This window comes from Scleropages formosus, chromosome 7 (genome assembly GCF_900964775.1).
Source record: "Scleropages formosus chromosome 7, fSclFor1.1, whole genome shotgun sequence".
In the NCBI taxonomy this organism is placed as follows: Eukaryota; Metazoa; Chordata; class Actinopteri; order Osteoglossiformes; family Osteoglossidae; genus Scleropages; species Scleropages formosus.
In genome coordinates, this window is record NC_041812.1 from 11,595,529 (window position 1) to 11,618,389 (window position 22,861).

Sequence of the window (22,861 nt, forward strand, 5' to 3'; positions counted from 1 at the left end):
GACGCCCGGACAGCGTCCATGGAGAACGTTTACTGAAACATGGGCACACAGCCAGAGGTACTGGCGTGAAGACAAGAAAATAATGCTCCCTGTTTTCCTGAAGGACCTGCAAATCAAGCCAGCTCCTCAAGCTTTCCATTCTTTTTCACTGCCACACAATCACCTCTTTTATATTCACCGTGAGTTCCCACAGCGGTTGCAGACAATTCTATTTTACCCAGAATCCAACTATACGTAGTCATTTTCCCGCTCAAACTGCGAGTGCCGCGGGCCGTTATAGCATTGTGGCACAAACGGGACTTAATTTCAGCGTTCGCACATAACGTTGCAGTTTTGATCAAGTGTTTAAAACCATCTTTACGTGTTTTGGCCATGCGACGTTTAATGGAGCCACTTTAACGGATAGTTCAGCACCTCGAGGGCAGAAAGCGCTTCATTTTCAGGTTCGCATTCGACAGCACAAATGGTCCCTAAAGGCTCCTGGACATTTCGCCGTTTTCTTCGCTGCTTATTGCTTAAAACGGACGGAGGTGCGCGGATAAGAAATTGAGCCACGAAGACGGGGTTATAAGTTCTAAAACACTCGTTCCCAAACCGTGTCAGGATGCGTGTTACTCCGTCTAAGGGACTGTAAGAGACACTGGAGAGTGTGTTCACACACGGTACCGTCAACAGCCGCCCAAGGAGACACTGACTCGTCTCCAGTTGGGTTAAAACACTTGCGAGCGGTGTAACGTTGCATGATAAAGTAGTAAGAGTGTATGCAGACACAGCGACACACACACACACCCAGAGCAGAGGAGGACGCGGTAGAGTTCTTGTCACTCCTGCAGAACGGAACGCGGGAGACACTTCGCCGTGTGTGTGTGTGTGTGTGTGTGTGTCCACGTCCGTCCACCATCCCGTCTGAACCGGCCGTAAATGACATTATACCAACAGTTGAATATATCGTTGAAGGATTACAAAGTTAAATGACTTAATTTTCACCTGGATATTTGCAAACATTTACCTTCGGCTTCGCGCGTCAGCGAAAATGAGACTTTCTGGGGAAACTTGGAACAGCCAGTGAAAGTTCCGGAGAGCTAATAATTTAAACCGCTAATGTTCCAACCCAGAGAGGCACCATATTGACCGGCACTTTGACTTCCCCGAGGCGGGGAAAGCAAGTGCTGACAGAAGACGGCACGAGTGGAGCAAAACACGGCAGTGATTAATCACAGGCGGCCTGTTTCCACGGAACGCCGGGGATTAGCGATGTGCCGCGGAGGCCCGGGGGCCCATTGGGCGTTGCGCCCCCTGCCGAGTGGAGCAGGAGCAAAGCGAATCGGCCTCATTTCAGCGGAAAGTGGTTAGGAATCACAGCCTGGCTGTGACACATATCATCGAACCCACCCGGCGCTGGGGAATTTCGGAAGCAATTCTGCTTTTTATCGCACGTTCGAGTCCCGCTTGGGGTACCTTGCGGCGGACTGGCGTCCCGTCCTGGGTGTGTCCCCTCCCCCTCCGGCCTTACGCCCTGTGTTGCCGGGTAGGCTCCGGTTCCCCGTGACCCCGTATGGGACAAGCGGTTCTGAAAATGTGTGTGTGTGTGTGTGTGTGTTCCAGAGTAATGAAAACTTTCTCACAGTCATCCCTTTGTACAGCAAAAACAATATAATAACATACTACCGAATAATTCTGCATGTGGATATTATTACTGACTAAGGTACACACACACACACATCGTCTGAAACCGCTTGTTCCATGATACGGCGGGTCGCGGCGCGGGGAGCTGCAGCCTAACGGGGCTGGAGGGGGAGGGGACACACCCAGGACGGGATGCCAGTCCGTCGCAAGGAACCCCAAGCGGGACTCGAACCTCAGACCCGCCGGAGAGCAGGACCCGGACCAACCCACTTCGCCACCACGCCCCCACCCGACTAAGGTAATGCCCTTTTATCTCTTTTTTTTTTCTTTTTTTTTTTTTTTATATCGAGATCGCATAGTTGCGACACCTGTGATACACGAACCCCACCACGAGGGGGCAGTATTAGAAAGAAAAATTGACTTTACTCGGGGTGGGGGCAGATGTGACATATGAGCACCCGGGGACCCCAAAAGCACCCTTTCCTTTCCGTGTTACACACAAGAGAAGTAATGCACAAATCCAGATTTCACTGGACATGCCGTATGTATGATTACCGTCGCTTTGATTAATGGTCATAGACATTTCTAAGCTGTTCCTCGATTTTGGGCCTCACACCAGGTTGGGCAGGTTCTTGCACCCCTGCCGAACGGAGCAGACAAGGCCCTGCGATGACTGGTGGAAGGAATTGTACCTAAGACTTTAATGTGAGGTCAGACGGACAACTGGGGAGATGCATAAATAAAGAATAACGAGCTAAAATATGTTCATTTCACCAGGTCTGGGAAAAGCCTCCGAGAGCAGAAGAAAGAACCTCCACCTTGTGCAACACCTCATTTTACTAAACTTTCCTTGGTACCGTTTGTCATGCATCTGGTGCTGGTATATCAGCGTTGTTCGTATCACATTGGGTTTACGGTATAACATTATGGTATAGGTTTATAGAAGTAGCTGGTAGTGTAGTGGTTAACGCTTCTGTCTTGGAACCCGAAGGTTGTAGGTTTGAATTTCACCTCCAGCTGTAGTACCCTTGAGCAAAGTACTTTCCCTAAATTGCTTTACTGAAAATTGTCCACCTGGGTAAATAATTGTAAAGTAGTTTAACTTTGTATGTTGCTTTGGAGAAAAGTGTCTGCTAAATTAATAAATACAAATAACTCCTTTACATCACCTGCTCACTGGCACAGTTTGGTTGTGAATGTGAGGATATGTTTACAAGTTTCCTGGCACGGGTAATGATTGTGGTTCAATAAGAACGGGTGCCCGGCACGACATCTCGGTCAGCAGCGAGACGGCGTCGTGCCACAGACGTGTTTTCCGCGTTGCTGCGGCCGCGGGTCCCGCTGCAGGAACACACTGACTGCAGCACTAATTGATTTGTGGCTTCCACGCACTGCCATGAAGGGATTAGCGTGCTTTCGCCGCGTTGTTCTCCTGATGCGATTGTCATGGGCTTTAGTGCCGCAGCGGCCGCCATTTTCGGGCTTCCCTCGGAAGAGCCCAGCTACCCTCTTCCTGGCAATAGAGAAACACACAACGGAGACAGAAAACCCCAGAAACGCACACCGTAGAATGAGGAAGGATTGTTCTCTCTTCAGTATGGACACAATTTAGGCCCTGATCAGCAGCGCATTTGTTAGTTATTATTTTTAGGCTTATCAGTTTATTAAATATAACACCTTTGTTGTCCCAATGTGTGTGTGTGTATCTTTGTGTGTGTCCATGGTATTAAATACTGCTGAACAGAAAGAAGCAGAGCTCCAGAGAGTGCTTTATAAGATAATTAAATGAGATGGACTCTCCTGTCTTTATGGGGCAATGGGCCCTGTGGTTGAAGACACATTTTTTTACAACATCAGTGTTTGCCATTTTGATTAAACGATTCCCCCCGATAGGATAATAAATTCATTATTTCCAGCAGCTCGGGCCCCCGATAATCTGCTGCAGAAAAGATGCATAACAGCAGCGGGCAGCTAATCCCGTTAGTGAAAGCGAAGGCGCGCATCACCGCAGACAATGGGGCCACGGAGCGGGATGGGGAGGTGCGATTGCCGGGGGGGGGGGCTTCTTGAGCTCCTGAGACCATGACAGATATGTTCTCCTTGCTCAACTCTGCTATCTTTACTTGCTGGAATAGCAAAATTGCATCATGGACAGAGGTGTCAAATATCTAAGTAGCATGGCAGATTTAAAATACGTTTATCTGACACCTTTCACTAAAGTTAATTGCAGCGATTTATTCCTTTACTCAGCAGGGTACAATTCAGGGATAGTACATTAATCAAGGGTACTGCTCTAGAAAGTAGGATTCTAACCCCTGACTGCCAGTTCCAGAAGCAACAGTTCTAACCACTGCACCACCTACTGCCCCAGGTAAATTGTAAAGGAAGAAGGAGGACCTGGAGAAAAGTTCTGGAGGCCCACGGCGGAAATAGTCCACTTGGGATTTATGCCGCATGAAATTTGTTTCGTCCGCACAGGCACCGCACAACGCCGGTGCTTTGGTTGTCAGTGAAGTGCACTCAGATGCAGGAGGCCTAATTCAGTACCTAACGCCCTGTGGGATGCAGGCAGCACCCCAAGATGTGAATTCCGAGAAAATGTCGTCAGGAGAAGTTGAGAGGCTTTTAAAAGTAGCACTCAACTCTTTCAAGAGAAAGATGGAAAAATGAAGGCGGAAAAAGTGTTCCTTACTGCTTGAGGCCCTAATGGACCAAAATGGTCCTGAGAAGAGGACGTGGAAGGAGTTCCATGGCCGTTGCTACAGGCAAAGGGATGTTTTGGGACGAGTGCTGGTCGGTTTTAAGGCCTGGTGGTTTATGGTAGCATCCTTAATGTTAAAATGAAGGAGGAAAAACTCTGATAAGCCCGACTGTGTGGGGAACAGCAGGGACCGGTCACTCTCCGCTCTTTATCGGCCCGGAGGTGCCATCGCTCCCCGTTTCGGCCGCTAACTTCAGCAAAGCACTTCGCAGAACCACCTCTCTCATAGTCTGCTGAAGTACGGCTTCACTGAACTCTACAAAGTGAGTAAGCAGCCAGAACGGAGTGGAGACCTGTCCGAAGAGCGTTACCACAGTGTGAGCTTCCCGTGTGGCACCGAGCGGTGGGTGGATCTGCTTTTTATTCACTTAGCATTAGCTCATCTCCTGTCTCGGAGCCAAACCTGAATCCCGGCCCACTTCTTCAGAATCGAGAGCCGGAGTGGAAGACGTCCTTCAAAGCCGCAGATTCTCCACAAGAGTACAAGTCTCCAGCGAGGGGGCTTCGGAGAGACAAGCCAGCAGGAAGTCGCACGCAACTACAGACACTTAGCGCCCATTCACTGGAGCTGCTTCACTCATACTCACTTTGCCGGGATACCAAGTCGCAGGCAGGTAAATAATCCTTTCAGCGCAGGAAGCAGCATGAAATGAGAGCCAAGGAGGAACCATCAACTCGAGATTGGAATCCAAAGCCCCGTTGAGACTTTAAAATGGAAAGTTGTTTCTTCAAATTTCAAAAGCTTCTCTCCAACTTCGACTGTAAAATGGGAGAGAACAAATATTGTCCACGTAATCATACAACACCTGGGTACTGACACGGCGCGAGAGAATGTTTCCGGAATCCGGCCACCGGAGTACCCAAGATCTAATAGACGATTCATGTTATTCATATTAGTAATAGTATTTACACTTGGCAGCAGGTGCTTCGGCAAAAGGCACCTTAGAAGGCAGACTAAGCTAATCATCCATCTGGACGTTTGACTGAAGCGTGTCAGTGGTACGAGGACTCTGCCAGGGCCTGGAAACAGTCACCTCGTGGTGCTGACTGAGCTGCGCTCAGAGCTGCAAGGTAGTCCCAAGGTCAGAGTGAGCGAGAGCCAGGCCTTGGCGAGAGAACACGCCAGCTCGCCCCTGCAATCAGCCACACTGGTTATCGTGACGCCGAGAGCTCAGCGACGCCGCACGGTCTGATCAAGCTGTCAGAGGTGGCGTGGGCCTGTATAATTACGGCAGTTTAAACGCACCCCGGAGGACACCTTTGCCAAATTCTAACATTCTCCGCGAGGCTCAGACCAGCTCTACTTCTCTCTCTGCTCGCGGAGCAGTCGCGGGTCCGAGGTGCACGGCGAGCGAATTTAATTAAAGCACAAATATGAGCCGCGGTAAGCACCTCATTTAAAGTAATGGATGATGCAGAAGGGGGCCGGCTCTGGTGACGGCAGCCGAGGATTCATCCAAACGCCCTTGAAGCTCATTATGGCTGTCGAGACAAGACGTGGACCTGCACAGAGCTTGCTTTAGGGGCCTGGAGCCTGCAGGAGAGCAAGGGAAGTGCAGCATCGGGGTGAACGTCCACCAGCACAAGATCCCGCTGACATCGTGTGTGCACGTTAACTTTTGTCATTAAAAGCTTCTATTGACCAGCTTTTATGGCAGAGGTTGGACTGAGTTGGTACTCCAGATCTCAGCATACAGCACAAATTAAGTGTATTTATTAACCGTTACTTAACACTGTCTAACCTTTAAAGTGAAATTTGCATACTAAACTACTTACAAAGCTTTTACCATTTATACACCAAGGCAGTTTTTACAGCATCAGTTCAGGGTTAATACTTTGCTCAGAGCTACTATACCAGGAGCAGTGATTCGAACCCAGACCCTTCGACTACAGTGCAGCAGTGCAAAGCGCTACGTCACGTGCCGTTGCCCAAATATAGTACACCTGTCCATTAAATGATGGGGAAAACCTTGTTAAATGTGATAACTTCAGGAGAGTTTTACAGTTATATGTTGAAGAATATTTATTGTTTTTATTCCAAAGTTTGCATCTTGCTCAGTACAGTCCCCTTCGGACAATACCATCAACTACAGCGACAGAGAAAGTTTAACATTCAGAGGATGCAGCAGAATGCTGAGATCTTGTATCTAATGACAATTATGAATCATGTGCAGAGACAGATGCTGTTGCAGCGGCTCGGGGCATTAGTCCTGGGGAGGGTTTGCCCGCCCACCCCATCTCCCCACGTACTCACCCCCCTACCCCCACAGACTGTAATAGACCTGGCATCAGGGCCTCTCTCATACGCTGCACGGGGTGCTGGGTAATGACATCGTTAATAACAGCATTCCCCCCAAGACGGTCAGATGCTCGTCAATTAGAGGGGAGGCGGAGCCATGCTGAAAGTGAACGCATGGTGGCTTTAATCAAAAATAATCTGCTGGCTCTGATGGCGGCACTGTGGGCAACACAGGCTGTGTCTGTTTCTCACAAGGACGAATGAAGCGACAAACGTATGCAGAGAGAAACACACACATAGATGTGTCTACATGGAAAGTCAAATAGACACTGTAAAAATTAAGATTTGATCCAAATGGGATCAATGTGTTGGGTTTCCTCTAACACACTAATAATCGGGATGTAGACCGGGCGAAGAACTCAAGCTCCATCTGGTGTGAGATCGGTTTCCCAGCCAGGGGTCCTCTAAACAGGGTGCCAGGTTCTACTGGAAGGACATCTGCAGGAGCTCAGCAGGACGTTAGCTTCCCTCCTTTAGCCAAATCAACCCTCGTCGAGAACCTCGTAGTACGAAGGCAGACGGGATCATGCTTCAACTTCCTGCCTTTAGTGACCACAACATCTTTATGCACCTTCAGTATTGTAGCGTAGTTTGCATAGATCTCGTGAAATTGAAATGCTTTTTGGGCCAGTAAAATTTAAATGATACATTTTATAAAGGTCTTGAGAATTCATAACAGATCCTCGGACAATTAACGTGACAAAATTGTGTCAATATTTCACACACACACATTTTCAGAACCGCTTATCCCATACAGGGTTGCGGGGAACCGGAGCCTAATCCGGTAACACAGGGCATAAGGCCGGAGGGGGAGGGGACACACCCAGGACGGGGTGCCAGTCTGTCGCAAGGCACCCCAAGCGGGACTCGAACCCCAGACCCACCGGAGAGCAGGACTGTGGTCCAACCCACTGCGCCACCACACCCGTGTCAGTATTTTTATGCAAAAACTTCTGATAAATCCAGACTCAATTTAAACAGTGTTCACTATGTCATACCAACTGATCTCTGAAATGCATGTCAAATTGATACATGCTATACTTGAGCATATTTCTGACCTTACCTTCACATTTGACCTAAGTTCTGGACATATCATGATATTACATTATGAGAGTTTTTAAACCTTCTCTCATTAAAAAGGGTTGGTCTGTGTTACAAGACACGAAAATCACAAAAAAAATATTGTGATCGATGGAAAACCTCATCACAGCTTACAGCTTGAAAATGGAGTCTTGGAGGAGCAGATGACAAAGAGCAGAAACGAGGACACACTAAGGTTCTTGAAGTTAAACAGTATTTATTTCCCAATGCAAAAATCATCTCCAGGCCCAGGTGAGATAATAAACATGTTAAACAGTAACATACAGTGGCCTGCAGACAGCCACCAAAGCAGAGTTAGGCCCGGCTTATTTTCGACACGCGAAGATGGCTTCCGATTGGGTCGCCACCACTGAATAAGACAACGGTCCTCCTGCAGTCCAAACGATAGCAGACCAGACTAAATGATCTGCTCTGCTGATCTCGTCTCTTCTCCCCAGTGCAGAAAGTTATGCCTGCGAGTCCAGGACAGTCAGACGCTCCTTCGTCAGCAGGTGATTAACAAAACCGGAAAGATCCCTCCCTTTGAAGCCCGACGCAGTCTTTGGATCCTAGACTCGCACCCACCGAACTCCGTCTGCTCCATGGCTGCATTTTACAACTCCAGAATGTACTTTATTTACATGATGTCAGCCTGAGTATTACAGCTCAGTTTTCTGCTTCTTTTACTTTACATTTAACAGCATGTCTTTTTTTTCCTTTCTTTTCTTACCATACATATATTCTGTAATGGTCCACAACTTGCAGTTGTGGAAAATTCCATATAAGAAATAAGAGCGCTATATTAAGGGTACCACATTTCTTTTTCTTCTCATTACTCTTCTTTTTTGCCACGCTTCTGTCCTCCTTCAGGATGTCCATCATGTCAGCTGCTGTGTTGACTTGATGTGTGATTCTGTAAGGAAAAGAAAATCGACGGGAACGTTAATCATCCAAAGTTCATGTGGGTCAGGAAGTGACTCGCTGTAATGGTAGCATCCTAGCCTAGAGTCCTGTGCATGGTTATAGACAGTGAGCGAGTGAGGTAAAAGACGTTAGTTTAGGTTTCATTATAACCAGTGCTCATCATTATCAATGTACTCAATGCTGGTTTGAGTAATTGTCCTGTCAGTGTTCACACCTCCGCCGCCAATTCCATCTGAAGTGTCAGTTTACAGAATTTAAGGAGACAAGTATTATACCACACCCTTCCCACACTCGCTTCTCAGTTACACACAAGGCACATTATCTTCCGCTAACCTCAGTGTTTCTGACTGCGCTCTTCCCCATGTCTACATGTTCGCTATCCAAAGATGCACCACTGGGAGCCTCAGCAACTTGTCTCGACAGCAGGTGTGAGCCTTCCAGTGGACTAACAGCCAAATGAAAATACACCAAGCATTAATCCAAACTCACAATTTTAGCCTAATGCCCAAAACAGCATGTAGTGAAGTAATTACACATCTCCATACACCTAACTGAAGGACTCAGGTTCAAATCCCACTGTCTGCTGTAGTACCCTTGTTCACAGTACTTATCCTAAAGTGATACAGTAAAAATGACCCAGAAATATAAATGGGTAAATCAGTATAAGTAGCTTAACACTGTCAGTTTGGAGAAGAGGATTAATGAATGAATGAATGAAGACGTAAGTACTTCAAACTACTGGATAAATCATGTGTGGCTAAACTTTTTTGGCTACAATTGCTGTTTATATTGTTGTGAACTGGTCTAAGAGCCACATGTAAAAATTACAGTAGATGAAATACTAGAACTTAAATGTCTAAATGGAAAAATTACTTTTATTTTACTTTAGTTACGTGCAATTTGTTCAAGCGTATTTATAAATATTATGATGTGATTAATTAAAATTCATTTTTTATGCTATCTAACGGTTGAAAAGGGAGGCCGCACGTTGGACACCTATGACACGGAATGACCTAGACGAAATATTACAATGGCACAAACAGACAATGAATAAACACAGTAAAGAAATTCCTATGGTCAACAGTCCTCAATTGTATTCGCTCATAAAAAGCGTGTATATACTTTCTTCTCTTTCCCATTCTCTCTCCCTGCCTCCCATACAAACGGACGCAGACGCACATACGTTCACAGCTGAGCACGGGTCAGAGATTCTGCTGAAAACCCTTGAAAAGCGTGTGTGTACAAGGGCTGTGTAACTGGTGTCCCCAGTGGGCGGAATCCAGGTCACCTTCCGCAGCAGCCTCCCGCCGGCGGAAAGTCCACGGCACAGCCGTTCCGACGGGCATTGTCGAGGGGCCTTTAACAGGGCAGATGTCACACACCTGTCACGGCCCCTTCTCATTACCCACGCACCTGTAGTGGGGCCAGGTGTCGTAGCACAGCGGCAGCAGAAAAGATTATCCTGTGCCCACTGTCCACTGGAGCAGCTGTTTCACTTATAAACATGTTCAGGTTGTGTGAGGTCATCTCATTTCTGTTAAACTTCTATTGTTTGTTGTTAACTTCTTGTTCTTCTTTAAAGGAAAAAATACCAATTTTCACATCGAGTAAAACTATTTACTACGTCATTCAAAGGTATAACGGTCGTGATGGGAAAGGACTTGGGATTGAAAATGCAACTGTAAAGTTCAGTTGTGTAATCAGAGATCCTAAAGTTCTCTGGGCCGGACCCTTCCTGCGATTCTCACGGTTCCACATTGGGCCCAGTCAAAAATAAAGCTTCTCTGCTTCTCCGAGTGCGCGCCCCAATGGGGGTGTCCCCCAGGAGCACCCCAGGCATCCCAGCAATAATGGGAGTCGGAGCCTTATTAACGATGCAGACCACCATTGTGGCTTTGCCCACCTCCTCAGCAGCTGTCAGTCAGGCTCAGGCTAATCACAGGTATTACAGCTAAAGGCAAAGGCCTCTGGGATCTGGATAACACATCCTCTTTCCTCCTGCACCGAGCGTTCCGAGGGGCCTTTCAGCGGCAGGGGGGTTTTCTCAAGGACAGCGCTAAAACACCTCTATGGCACCCATGCCATCGGTTGACATCAGAAGAACGTGCAGCTCTCCTCTGTACTAGCTGGAGATACTCGTTCCACTGCTTAAAAAACAATACGGGAATTAACAAATAAGACCAAGATGAAAGGCCGTCTGAGCAGGGAGATGCCTGTAGGGAAGGGATCGGCTGGGGGAGCGCGGAGAACCTCGATGTCCACTCCAGCTTCATTTTCTCATGTATGAACGTGACCAGATCCAATCAAAAGTGCAGGCCGATTTCCGGAACCCGCAGCCACCCTATTGTCACGAATGCGTGAAATCCAAGAGCACAGTGGAGGAACCGAGCTGTCAGCTAATTAGCTCTCATCTGCAGTGGCGCTGCGTGGACAGGCCGGCTTCCCTCCGTCACATCAGCGCGGCTGTTGCATTTGCTTTCATCTGATTACATCATATTGCAGCATCCACAACCCCCCCTTCGGCTCAGCCTTGCCCCCCCCGGGAGCCCTGCATAAGCCACACCAATCAGACCAGGTGCAACTTGTTAATGCGCCTTTGTGCGTCAGAAAAAAGGAGGGCCTGGAGAGAGGAAGAGGCGTGTCTCTGGCCAGTTCAGACCTCCCTGTGCGTGTCGGTAGCGGGAACGGCACTCCGGGCTCTACAGCGGTTACATCGCTTTGGTCGGAGCCAGCCAGGAGACGACCTGCAGGGAATCGCATGCCGCGTATGATGTGCGTCCAGCTCCTTTATCGATAGGCACCGAGGCCGAGGGGCCGGCTAGCGATCTGCAGCAGGTGGCTTCAAAGTGCGCTGGAAAGCGGGCGTCTGACAGAATGGAAAATGAAGGGGATCCAAGATGAAACCATCCAGCAAAAGCGGACAGCGGAGCGGTAGCTGACCTTGATAGAGAAAAAGGCTGCAAAAGTAGAACGCCAAGCCCATGCATGGGTGGGAAAGGACTGCGCATTTCAGTTCAGCAAAAAACAAAAAAGTTTAATTTCCAATGAATTAAAACAATGAATTCATGCATTTTGAGCCTGAATTCAAATTAAAATGTCTCCAAGTTTACTACCAGAAGTGTTGCAAGGATGCAAGTGACATTGATGATATAAACAATACGTTTTTCAATACTATGATTTTTACGTGTGGCCTTCAGAACAGTTCACAACAAAAATAATGATTGTGGCCAAAAAAAGTTAGACATGTTTGGCTTATCTAGTAGTTAGAAGTACTTAGATTCACATTTCTTTAATATTTGAAGCTTTTTTCTAAAGCACCTTACAATGTTTATAATAATAGTGTGAGCGACAGAGAGAGTGAGTGTGCTCCACTGATGTATGGATGAGTGACCCAGTGTAAGTAGTGTATCTAGCAGTGTAAGTCACCGCGGTGAATAAGGTGTGTGGGCTGATAACACTACACAGAGTTCACTGGAGGTTGCTTTGGAGAAAAGCATCTGCTAAATAAATAAACGTAAATGTAAATGTTAAGATACTTACAGTGATTTACCTATTTATAGAGCAGGGTAATTTCTATCGCACCACTTCAGGGAAAGTACCACGATTAAGAGGACTACAGCAAGGGAGATCTGAACATGGCTCTTCTGTACGGTCGGCAGCAGCCCTAACCAATACGGCACCTGTTGATCCCAAAATACATATTTTATGTTGACCAAAAACAGTTTTTGATACTATGAATGCGACACAATAAACCCTGACTATAGAACACACCCCCACAGAGAGAGTGCACGAAATAATCACAGATACTGAGAAAAGCTGACAATATAACCAGCTACAGAATTTTAATTATTTATTACTTTATTGTACCTCACACTGAGAATAAGGACACAATTTTTTTTCCACCAACTGGCCTTAAGGAAATTAGGACCGTGTATGAAAAGCACACTGTTTCTGCACATCTACTCTCCCACACGACTGCTTTGCCCCTTCTCCTTCGTGTTTGTTTTACTTTCGCTCGTTTGTTTGTTGGATCCGATGAAGTGGTAGGCTCAGATCGCCATCCGACGAAGAGCTGCTTTACATTCCGCTCACAGACATGTCTGCCGCTCATCTAGAGTTATCCGTCAGGATTTTAATTAAGGCGTAGCGGCACAATGCCGATGGAAGAGACGCGATGGCTGTTTGATTACCACCAAATCACTAGCACGCATCCTCTTGAATCTTTTCATTACTGTCGTGCACTTCTTGCCCGGCACGAACAAAACGCGAGACAAATCCCCGCTTGATCCGGCTTTTTGTAGACAACTCCCTGGTGATGCAGAGGGCCTCCGCGAACACACAGGATGTTTTTATCATTCTTTCATTCACCTGTCTCTATAAAACTTGCTGAGATCATCTCCCCATGCGAATCACTTTATCATTTTTCTCTCTTACGGTGGTAGAGAGCAGCCCATTCTCTGACAGCCCTCTGAGAGTGCTGGAAAGTCAAGTTTGACTTATATAGTATACCATTTGGCTTTTGTAGTGTTCCCTAAATCTATCTTCTCAAAAACACAGCTGACACACGAGATCATAAAGTATTACTGCTGTACTTGACACAACCTGTCTGAGAAATTTCGCTCTCTGTGGAACTGCTCCGCACATGACAGCCACACAGAAATTCAAAGGAAGCTGAATTTGGGACATGAGGTTGCTGCTTGTTGCCGTCTGCAGCATTGCGAGCGTCCATAGTTGGACCTTCCTAAGTCTGAGGAAACAAGGAGGAGTTTCATCTGGCTGCGCTGGGGAGTTTAAAGCCAAGCCTGTATTGACTCAGCCCAAAGTAATTTCTGAAATGACTAGTCCGAGAAAGGTTTGAGGCCTCCAGCCAACCGGGCTGGGGGTGCGAGCAGGGCGGGGGATGTAATTCCTTCCTGACTTGGAGTGCCGCCAGGGGAACTGCTGTCCAGTTTGGCTGGAGGAAATAAAAAAACAGCTGGCATTCTACACACTCAACACTTATCAAGCCTTGGGGACCAGCTGCCCTGTCCTCTGTTTTGCTGCAACTGGCTCAGTCTCCTTGGAAACTGACCATCGCCTTTGATGCAGGACCCCAAGGGAGCTGTGGAGGTAATGTGCTGGGGGGACAGGGCGGGGGGGAGGGCTGGGAGCATTTCCCTACAGGCTTCCTGCCCTGGGCACGAGGAGGGAGGCTAGAACAACAGGCAAGTATTGGGTTCAGAGTATAGGAATTTGACTCGGTTGCTGTTTTTATAGGCTTGTTTTCCTCCAGTCCAGGTTCCACCGAGGCCAGAAGGTGCTGCAAGGCCTGCAAGAAGTGAGTCTGCAGCTCTTTTTTTTTTTTTTTCTTTTTTTTACTTCATGTCAGTGACCCCAGAGCTGGCTGGATGACCCCTCTCTCCATCTCATTCAGTACTCCGCTCTACAAAGGTTTTATTGTATACACACGTATTTTCAAAAGGCTCCAGGAAACAGTAAGAATAAGAAAGAACCTGAAATATTCAGTCCCGGTCTCTTACGTCCACTGGATATTTATTAAACAAAGACTTTTTTTTTCTCCCTACTGTGCAGAGAAATAGGGAAAAAGATTATTGCTTTAGTTTACAAAGTCACCATGCATCTCAAACTTTGTGTGACCATAGCAAAAATGAAATCCCTGCTTCAAAAAGCAGTACAGGTCATCTGAAAACTGCGGAAAACCACGAGCGTTAGACGTGCATCGAATAAAGACAGCAAATTTTATTTTTACATGTACTTTGCCACAGGTTGACACTGAAATGGGTTCAATTTAAGGAACAAAGCCTCATTTTACAGAGAGATTGTTTTCACCCTTGACACCCTCTCCATACATAGCACATCCTCTGATTTTTCTTCAGGGGCTGCAAGTGAGAGGCCCCCCCACTGGGAGACACAAGGCAGAGCTGCTGCACGCTCTCCCGCTACCCCTGCTTTCTGAGGCCTGGGCCACGCCGTAGGCTGCCATCCCATTAGTGAGTGGAACGACCCCCGAGGTGCCTTTTAAAGGGACCACACTCGTTCACTCGTGCCCACGTTTGCTCTGTCACTCCCCTACCGTCCGCTCAGTCTCCAATTTACTTGTTCGCTCTCTTCAATAAACTCATTCTTTCCAATAGCTCTATTAGCGCACATTGTTCCTCGGCTCCAAATGAGACTCATTATTGCCTAAGCAGACAAGCGAAGGCAGCCCGAAAACGCATAACCAACACAGCAATCCTGCTGTTTGACGGAGCCAAATCAACTCCTTCAGTGTTATCAAAGGCCTCATTAGAGGAGACTGATGGAGTAGGAAATAGGGAAATTACCAGGCGAAAAAACCCACCTGCTCAATTAGATGTTGACGTCATTAACAGACGGTCTGAGCACCGAACGAAGATGGGAAAAAAAACATAATCAATCATTTTCTTGAGGAGCCACCGTATGGGGAGAGATGTGTGAGAGCTTAGGGAAAATCTGCAAGGCTACAATTTCCAACAAAGCAGGGGTACAGGACGGTCGTACTGCCCAACACTGGCATGGATCTGGACATGGGTTTCTGCAGGAAAAAAAGTCTAAACAGCTAAATGAACACAATTTGACAACTGAATCTGCCTGGAATTCATTTTTTGTTTTTTTTTTTTTGAAAATACATCTACTTTGTCATAAATTGGGAAGATACAACGTTTTCTGAAATTTACAATGTTTTGAGAGAAAAAAAAAAAAAAGTTAAAAAGAGCTGGAAACTCACCGTTATAAGATATATCACCAGTGTTGTTACACAAGAAACCAGCATATACAGTTTTATTAAATAGAAAATAAATGAAATATTAAATTCATACATTATATGATATTTATAATACTTTAAAAGTATTGACAACACGGTACCCCATGAACCCCACAGAGGAGTCCGTTGACAGATATACTGATGAATTTGCCATCAATTACGTTTTGCTCCCATCTGAATAGCTCGACAAACTGATATGACTGATATAGCAGATTACAGAGAAGAAACTTAGAATTCTCACAATAAGATGAACATCTTGCTTCAGCACTTTCCTCAAAAGATTAAAAGAAAACATCAGAAATTGATCAACTTATGATTTATTCTTAAATTACTTTTTTACGGGATGAACACACTTTTCTCAGTCAATGACTGATTGAAGAATTGCCACTCATCTAGCTCGTCATGCCAGGAAATAATAATCGTTATCCACAACACTCCGCTGTTACTGAAATAATACAGATGTGCAACACGGCCACATTGAGAAGATGGCGGTACCCCATAACCCTGTCGGTGGGTTTGCAGGGTGTCCTCTATACAGATACGACCATCACAGACACAAATTACACATTTCAGCCGAGCAAAAGCATCCCGAGACCCACGTGAGACCCTGTCTAACCGCGAAGCAGAGAGTCACGATAGCGTGACATCGAGATTCCTCTCAACCTCTTCATCATCATGTCTGGCTTCCTTTAAAGAGCACGGGGGAATGTTTACTGTCGCTGCATTAGTATAAATAATCTATTAATCTAAGTGTTCTCTTGGCTGAGCTCTTTAACATTTCATTCAGCGCTCAGATTATGGGATCCCTTTAGACCGCTCTTTAAAGCCCTTGGGTGGATGAGATGGTTCAAGCTGTTTTCCTTGTAATCAAAGATACTGTATGTGACTTGTGATATTTCACTGTTCAAGGTCAGCATGTGAAGATGATGACGTAAAAAATGTCTACAACACATCACGTGAAACACGTGTATGGACATGCTTAATTTCTTTACCTGTGAATAAATAGAAAATAATTGAGGATATATTTATCTGACTTGCTGAAGGACATTATTTAATAATTTAACAATGAAAATATGGTTGAATAAATTTGTTTGACTGTATGGACATAAGATTATTATCCAGGACAGATGTTTTTATGTTTGCTTTCCATAAATATCACCAGTGCTAAATATGTAAATTAGCCTGCATGTAAACTCACAATAACATGTTCAGCCATAACATCTTAATATGGGATAACATTTATGCTCCCTAAGGTTTCAAAAACACAATCTCTAATCTCTTCTGTGTAATTATTGTCACCTACCGTAAATGTTTGTACTAAGTGGGTGTTTCTAACTTTCACATGGCTGTAAACGTTCTCTTCTTATCTCTACTCCTTTACAAACACCACGATGTTCAAGTGGGGATAATTCTAACAAGACAGGCGAAAAGCTCACATCTTTGTAATAGAAAACTCCTCTGGAAAAAAAAGGAAAAAAAAAAAAACTCCTTTGAAGCTCCAGCCCTGTTTATTCTCCTGTGAATTGTAGTGCTCTGCGCCCGCTCGAATTTCCAGACTTTATCGTGCAAAGCAGCAAAAGATGAGCGCCGCACAAGGCGGCGCGCAGTCGCCTTCTGCGCGGCCCGCTGACCGAAACTCTAGATGACAGACAGTCCATCGCCGCACCATAAATCCTTCAGTGTTCTCAGCTGCCGCTCTCTGGCAAACCAAGCAGGCGGGGAAGTCAGAGCTGGAAAGGAGAGGCTACAGGATCCGAGATCAGAGGAAAACTCATCTCCCTTTTCCCACCGACTTGGACAGGTCAAAGGAAGAGTTGGGGTACACAGTGCTGAAATATTTACTTCCCTCTCCTCCTGACAGCCTCTCATCCACATGAAATATCTAAGCTGCATCTAACTTTGAGCACAGGGTGTGGGCTGGGGGGCACCCTGGGGGCAAGCCGGTCAGGAGAAGGCTGTTGTACCCTGAACCCCCGCTGTCAACGAATAGGGGAAAGAGGCCCAAGACTCATCCATACAGAGAAGGGCCTAGGGGCAGCGTGGGGGCAGGTGCAGGTCCTTGGAGGGCTGATTAGACAGAAACACCTGTCACTGCTCTGCACTGCACCTCTGCATTCACAAACTCGGAGCAAATTAATAAAATATTCTGTGTTTCGTTTCCTCACCTGTACTGGTAGGTCTCTCCCTGCTCGATTTTGATCTTTTATACTCCCCACCAACTGAAAAGTGAAATAAGGAGAAATACAAGGAGGCAGCCTTGGAGATGGTCTCTGCAACGGAGCCTCAAACTACAACTGCTTCTCTACAACAGGTTTGCTCCTCAGCTCTCGCATAAGCACACAATTCTGTAAGTACAGAGTGAAGAACATCTGGACAGCATCTTCACTGAGCGAATGATAGATGGGCGAAGTGTCACTCCTGTGTGAGTAATATGAAAAGAGGAAGTTCTGAGTGCACTTTTCTACTAATATAAAATGAAAAGAAACCTCAGGCCTAAGAAAGATCCCGTCCACATACAGAGTTTGCGTTTCTCAAACACAAAGCAGTTTTGATGAAGATCTTTTTCCACCACCCACTGCTGATCTGAGAAGCGTATTTCCCTTCCCACAACACGCCTTTCTCTGCTTCTGGTGTCGTCTTCAGCATCCAAACGATGATCAAGAGATCCACACCGTTAGGTGGGGTTTAATCCTACTTCCTTTGGGTGAAAGGCACCACCTCCAAGTACTATGCAGCACGCTCGCTCTTTATGAGGTCAGCTTGTCCTGTTTATATGATTTTTACACCACATAGATTTTGTGCATGCATTTTTACAGCACCAGCTAACAGTAAAGACCTACTTTATGAACACATATACAAAATATATACTCATCTCTGGCATATGCATACTGAGCACAGAGCAATGCTTATGGATTGACAACAGGGAAATGCAAAGGCTTAGGAATTACCATATCATTAATAACCAATGTATGGTATTTCTTGTCCATAAACACAGTCTATGTTTATCAACAACACCCACCTGGCTTCCAGCATCTAGAGTTCAAGAGCTAGAATCTGAATCATGTTTTGAAATTCACATAATTACAGGGACAGGCTACTTTCTGCCGGCTTGTCAGAGGCCTATGATTAATGCTGCTAATCTAGCAGCGTTATCGCGGTCCTCTGTCTGTGTAATAGAATATAATCCCCCAGCAGATACTGCAGCCGGATGTTTGGATTTATGAATAAGTCTAATGAAGCAATGAATCCTCGGGATACGGTCATCAGATACTGCCGGATTAGAATTAGTTTTTTCTTCCACCTCAGAGGCACAAACACAAGGAAACGCGCGCTGCCGACTGTGCTAAATGACTCATACAGTACGCTGCCTCCCTTTTGTGTCACTGAAGGCCAGTTTGCCCAAGCACTGGGAGGCCACATCAGGAAAGGCACAGAAAGTTTTGAAAGTTGCTGCTTGCACATCTACAGAACGTAATGCGCTCTATTTGAACTATGAAATATGACTGCCTATTAAATAACTGGTTCTTGGTATTCTTGGCACTACATCCTCTGAAAAGCAAACGTACCTGTAGCTCAGTTTGGAAGAAGAACTTCTGGGGACACTGGGAACAGTCATAGATTTTGTCCTCCTGTCCATGGGCTGAAAAGATGTGCTGCTGCAGCTTGCTAGCTTGAACAAACACTGGAAAGAAAAAGCAGAACTCTTTCAAAAAGCGCTCTGTGAATTCGTACACGCTTTTACACAATACCCTACAATGAACTGGTGTCCTATCCAAGGGGTACCCCTTTGTCCTACTCCCAGTGACTCAGACTCTGGACCCCCACGACTGTGACCAGGACAAGTGGTTAATGGAAGTGAGCGAGTGAGTGTTTTACACAAAAATGTATACTGGGTGCTTCAATCATTTATACATAGTCACAAAAATCAAATGACGGTACCTTTTGCCCTTTGGGGTCAGAAGGAGTGACACTGTGTAAGGGCAATGAATGCAGGACTTTGCAGGCAGAAGGAAGTTAACTATATATTCAAATGGCATAACACTATTAATACTAATGATTATAGAGAAGTAGGCTATATAAAAACTGATAACATCACATGTATGACAGAAAGATTCATTTTCTTGCAAAACAATACATAGAAAAACCAGAAAATCAATGCCATCAATCTGGCACATCCATATATTTTAATATGACTGAAAATATGTTTTATTCAGGGACGAAAACCATTCTGGATCAAGGGGGAGCAAAATACAGAAAATAAACAACAATTCTGGCATCACTAGAATTGCAAAGTGTTTCTCCCATTAGTCTGAATTCCTAATTACATCTGACAATATGAATATTCATATGGATGTACAATTTATTAATGCCAATCCAGAAAATGATGAAAGTGACGTAAAGACTAATGGCTGGCAGTTAAAAAATGTATATCTCTTGGTTTTAATTAAGCAGTATTCGGCATTGGTATAAAACTGACAAAATGTGCAGTGAGTCTCAGAGGGGCACTTTAGCTATGCTGTTTGTTATCCCAGACCCATAAACCCATATGTTCTTAAGGGCTGCTGCTGAAAACATCAAATCTCTGTGGCCTTGCTACTCTTGGTAAAGTTAGCATTTATGGATTTATTTGAATTTCGTATTACTCGAAACCCCAGGGCTATATTGGCGCCACAGTCCATTTGATGAAAAGGGCCGAACCTCGTTGGGTGCCTTGAGGTCAGGGGCTCTCAAGCTCAATGCAAGTGGCTTCAATAATATAAACAAGTTGCAACTTTAATGATTACAAAACAAGGCCCTCAGACTGGAAGAGTTCACCTGAGAGACTTGGTATTAATAATTGAGCTGTCGATGCCAGAGGCAGAGTCAGGGTTGGCAGGAAGACTGTCGGACAGAAGCCTGGTCCACGATGACCTTAAAAAAAGTTTGTCTAGAGTATTAATGTGTGTGACAAAAACAAAATGGAAAAAAGTTTCATTGCACCGGAAAGCGCTGTACAGATGAGAAAAATAATACAGCTGGCTCACTTTTCCCTCCATTAGAGCAAAGAAACTTGCTGTACCTGGCTTCATCTTATATTTTGAAGTTTATTGTATGAATGGGTTTTTTTATTTCATATATATACAAATTTAGTATCTCCATAAGTTTTCAAACTTTTCAACTGTACAAGTTTCCCTATCACAGAATGTGGCTGTTCAAATCATCACACCTAACTCACACGCTGACTGAAACCGCTTGTCCCGAGTGGAGTCGCGGTGAACCGGAGCCTAACCCGGCAACACAGGATGTGAGGCAGGAAGGGAAGGAGACACACCCAGGACGTGACGCCAGTCCATCACAAGGCACCCCAAGCGGGGCTTGAACCCCAGACCCACCAGAGAACAGGACCCAGTCAAACCCGCTGTGCCACCACACCCCTCTCTCACACTCTCGCTTGAAAAATATGAAAAAAAAAGTTTTATTAATCCAAAACTCCTTTCCTATGAAAAACACAAATGTGGAAAAATTAATACGGATATATAGCATAACACCCACCTCTGCAGAATTGTATTCTGAGAAATAACTGTAAATAAGAAATTAGATAAGTTGCAGGGGATAACTTCTTACTGTGAAAAATTTATTTCACATTCTGATAGCTGGAAATGCAAGACTTTAATTCAGCAATACAAAACTAATTTAACTCTGTTGTATCGCTTTATTGGTTAAATGTACAGATGGCAATTATAATAGACTGGGAGGAAAGAAATGGGACTGTAATTCAAACCGGATCACACATACCACATTTCATCACTTTTACTGCTGTGACAAACTTTCAACTGAATTTCCCGTAAAGGCAAACCCAGTCGGCGCTCGCATTCTTCGTCAACCGCTCCCCTTTGTTTACCTTCATCAGGTCACCATGTTCAGATGACACTGGCAGCAGTGCCATCGTCACCTTGAGAAAACCGGATCACCGACCGTCCCACACTCCCCCCATCCGATGCGTGTTAAGCCCCACCAGGAGACATGCTCTGACCCCACCATCCAGGGGCCTCGAGTCCTCCCCTCTTCTAATCTTTGCTGTTCTGTTTCTCCTCCATTCAAAATCCCTCTCCATGCTACTGTAGAGCACCTCTCTCCTTCTGAATCTGCTCCAGTGCGTGGTACTTCTTTCCAGACCTCAGGTTTGATTGCTTCCCCCTTCAATTTGGTCCTCGGCCCCTCCGTCCCCTTTCTGTGAGTATGACATTGACCTGCTTGCACCAACAGCTATAATGCCTGCTAAGAAACTTCATGATATGAAAATCAGAAAAAAGCCCTAAATCTGAAATGACAATGAAAAATACTAGGACTGAGTATGTGAGAAATGTATTCCTTAATTGTCAATTTAAATTTAGGACAAGAAAGCACCATAAAATAACACAAAAGAAACGCAAGCTTTGATCGCACAGCTTCTTGTCTGGGTTGAGAGGGACGGCTGTATCTTACAGGCACTTTAGTTATTGCTGCATGCTCCTCTGTCTGCTCAAAAAAAAAGAAAAATCAATCATCCCAGAGACCACCCTCACTCTCACCCATCGCACAGGGAGGGCTTTTATTTTTTGTGCCCTTGCTATCAGTATGCTCGCCAACAGTGCCACGGTCATATTCCTCTGGGGTGGGTGTGGGGGGCTCCTTGCACCTGCTTTGATCGATGAGAGCGAGAAGGAACCTGCTCATTGGACCCATCCCTGTAAAATGACCCCCACCGCCAGCCCCACCATGGGCCGAAAAGAGAGACACGCTTTGTGCATTAAGCTCCTTTGGCAAGAAGCGTTTCGGGGAGCGACTAACACCAGCCAGCAGCTAAACAGGAGCAGCGGCCCAGAAGCAGAGGGAAGAGAAAAAGATAGAGAGAAAGAGAGCAACAGCGGGGGAGGGGTGGTCTTGGATTTATAGTTTATGGAACGGTGCACTTGTCTGACACTGCCAGGAAAATAAATTGAGGAGCATGAAGTCATTGGCGACCTGCTGTCACACCACGACTGCGGCTAGATCTGTAACGTCCCCGCTGATTTCAGAATCGCTTGCGGTCCAGCACGACGCACCGCAGTGGGCGGGAAGGGCAACCTGTTCGCCAAAATGGATTCTTCACCTCGCTCATGTCATCGACTGCCTCGGCTTCTGCCGGAGAAATAAAACACCCCTCCGTCACACGCTTCCGCACACTTATACAAGTCACACAAGGTGCAGCTGAGCCCGCAACCCGATTTCAGAAGCTAAGCAAGGTGTTACTATAGTAAAGTCCTCAAAGTTGAATTGTCAGGCTTCAGATGGTGTAGGGGTATAGGACAAATTTTTGTATCTAAAAGGTGACAATTCAAGTCTCAGGAGGGGCTCTGCCACCGCAGCAGGACTGTTACGGTAAAATACT

At 45.8% G+C, this 22,861-nt stretch overlaps 1 protein-coding gene across 3 annotated transcripts in view; it reads right to left on the reverse strand.

The window, feature by feature from the left end:
- Window positions 1–7,966: 7,966 nt before the first annotated feature.
- Window positions 7,967–22,861, reverse strand: part of LOC108937774 (zinc finger protein 521-like) — a 79,740-nt gene continuing 64,845 nt past the window's right edge. For 2 of the 3 annotated variants that reach the window (XM_018757922.2, XM_029253721.1), the window contains exons 6-8: window positions 19,038–19,153; window positions 17,637–17,690; window positions 7,967–8,679 (exon numbers count right to left, since the gene is read on the reverse strand). In XM_018757922.2, coding sequence (XP_018613438.2) covers window positions 8,650–8,679; window positions 17,637–17,690; window positions 19,038–19,153 — 200 coding nt within the window. In that variant the 3' untranslated portion in view covers window positions 7,967–8,649. The remainder of the gene's footprint in view (window positions 8,680–17,636; window positions 17,691–19,037; window positions 19,154–22,861) is intronic. The other variant, XM_029253722.1, reaches the window with a different exon arrangement.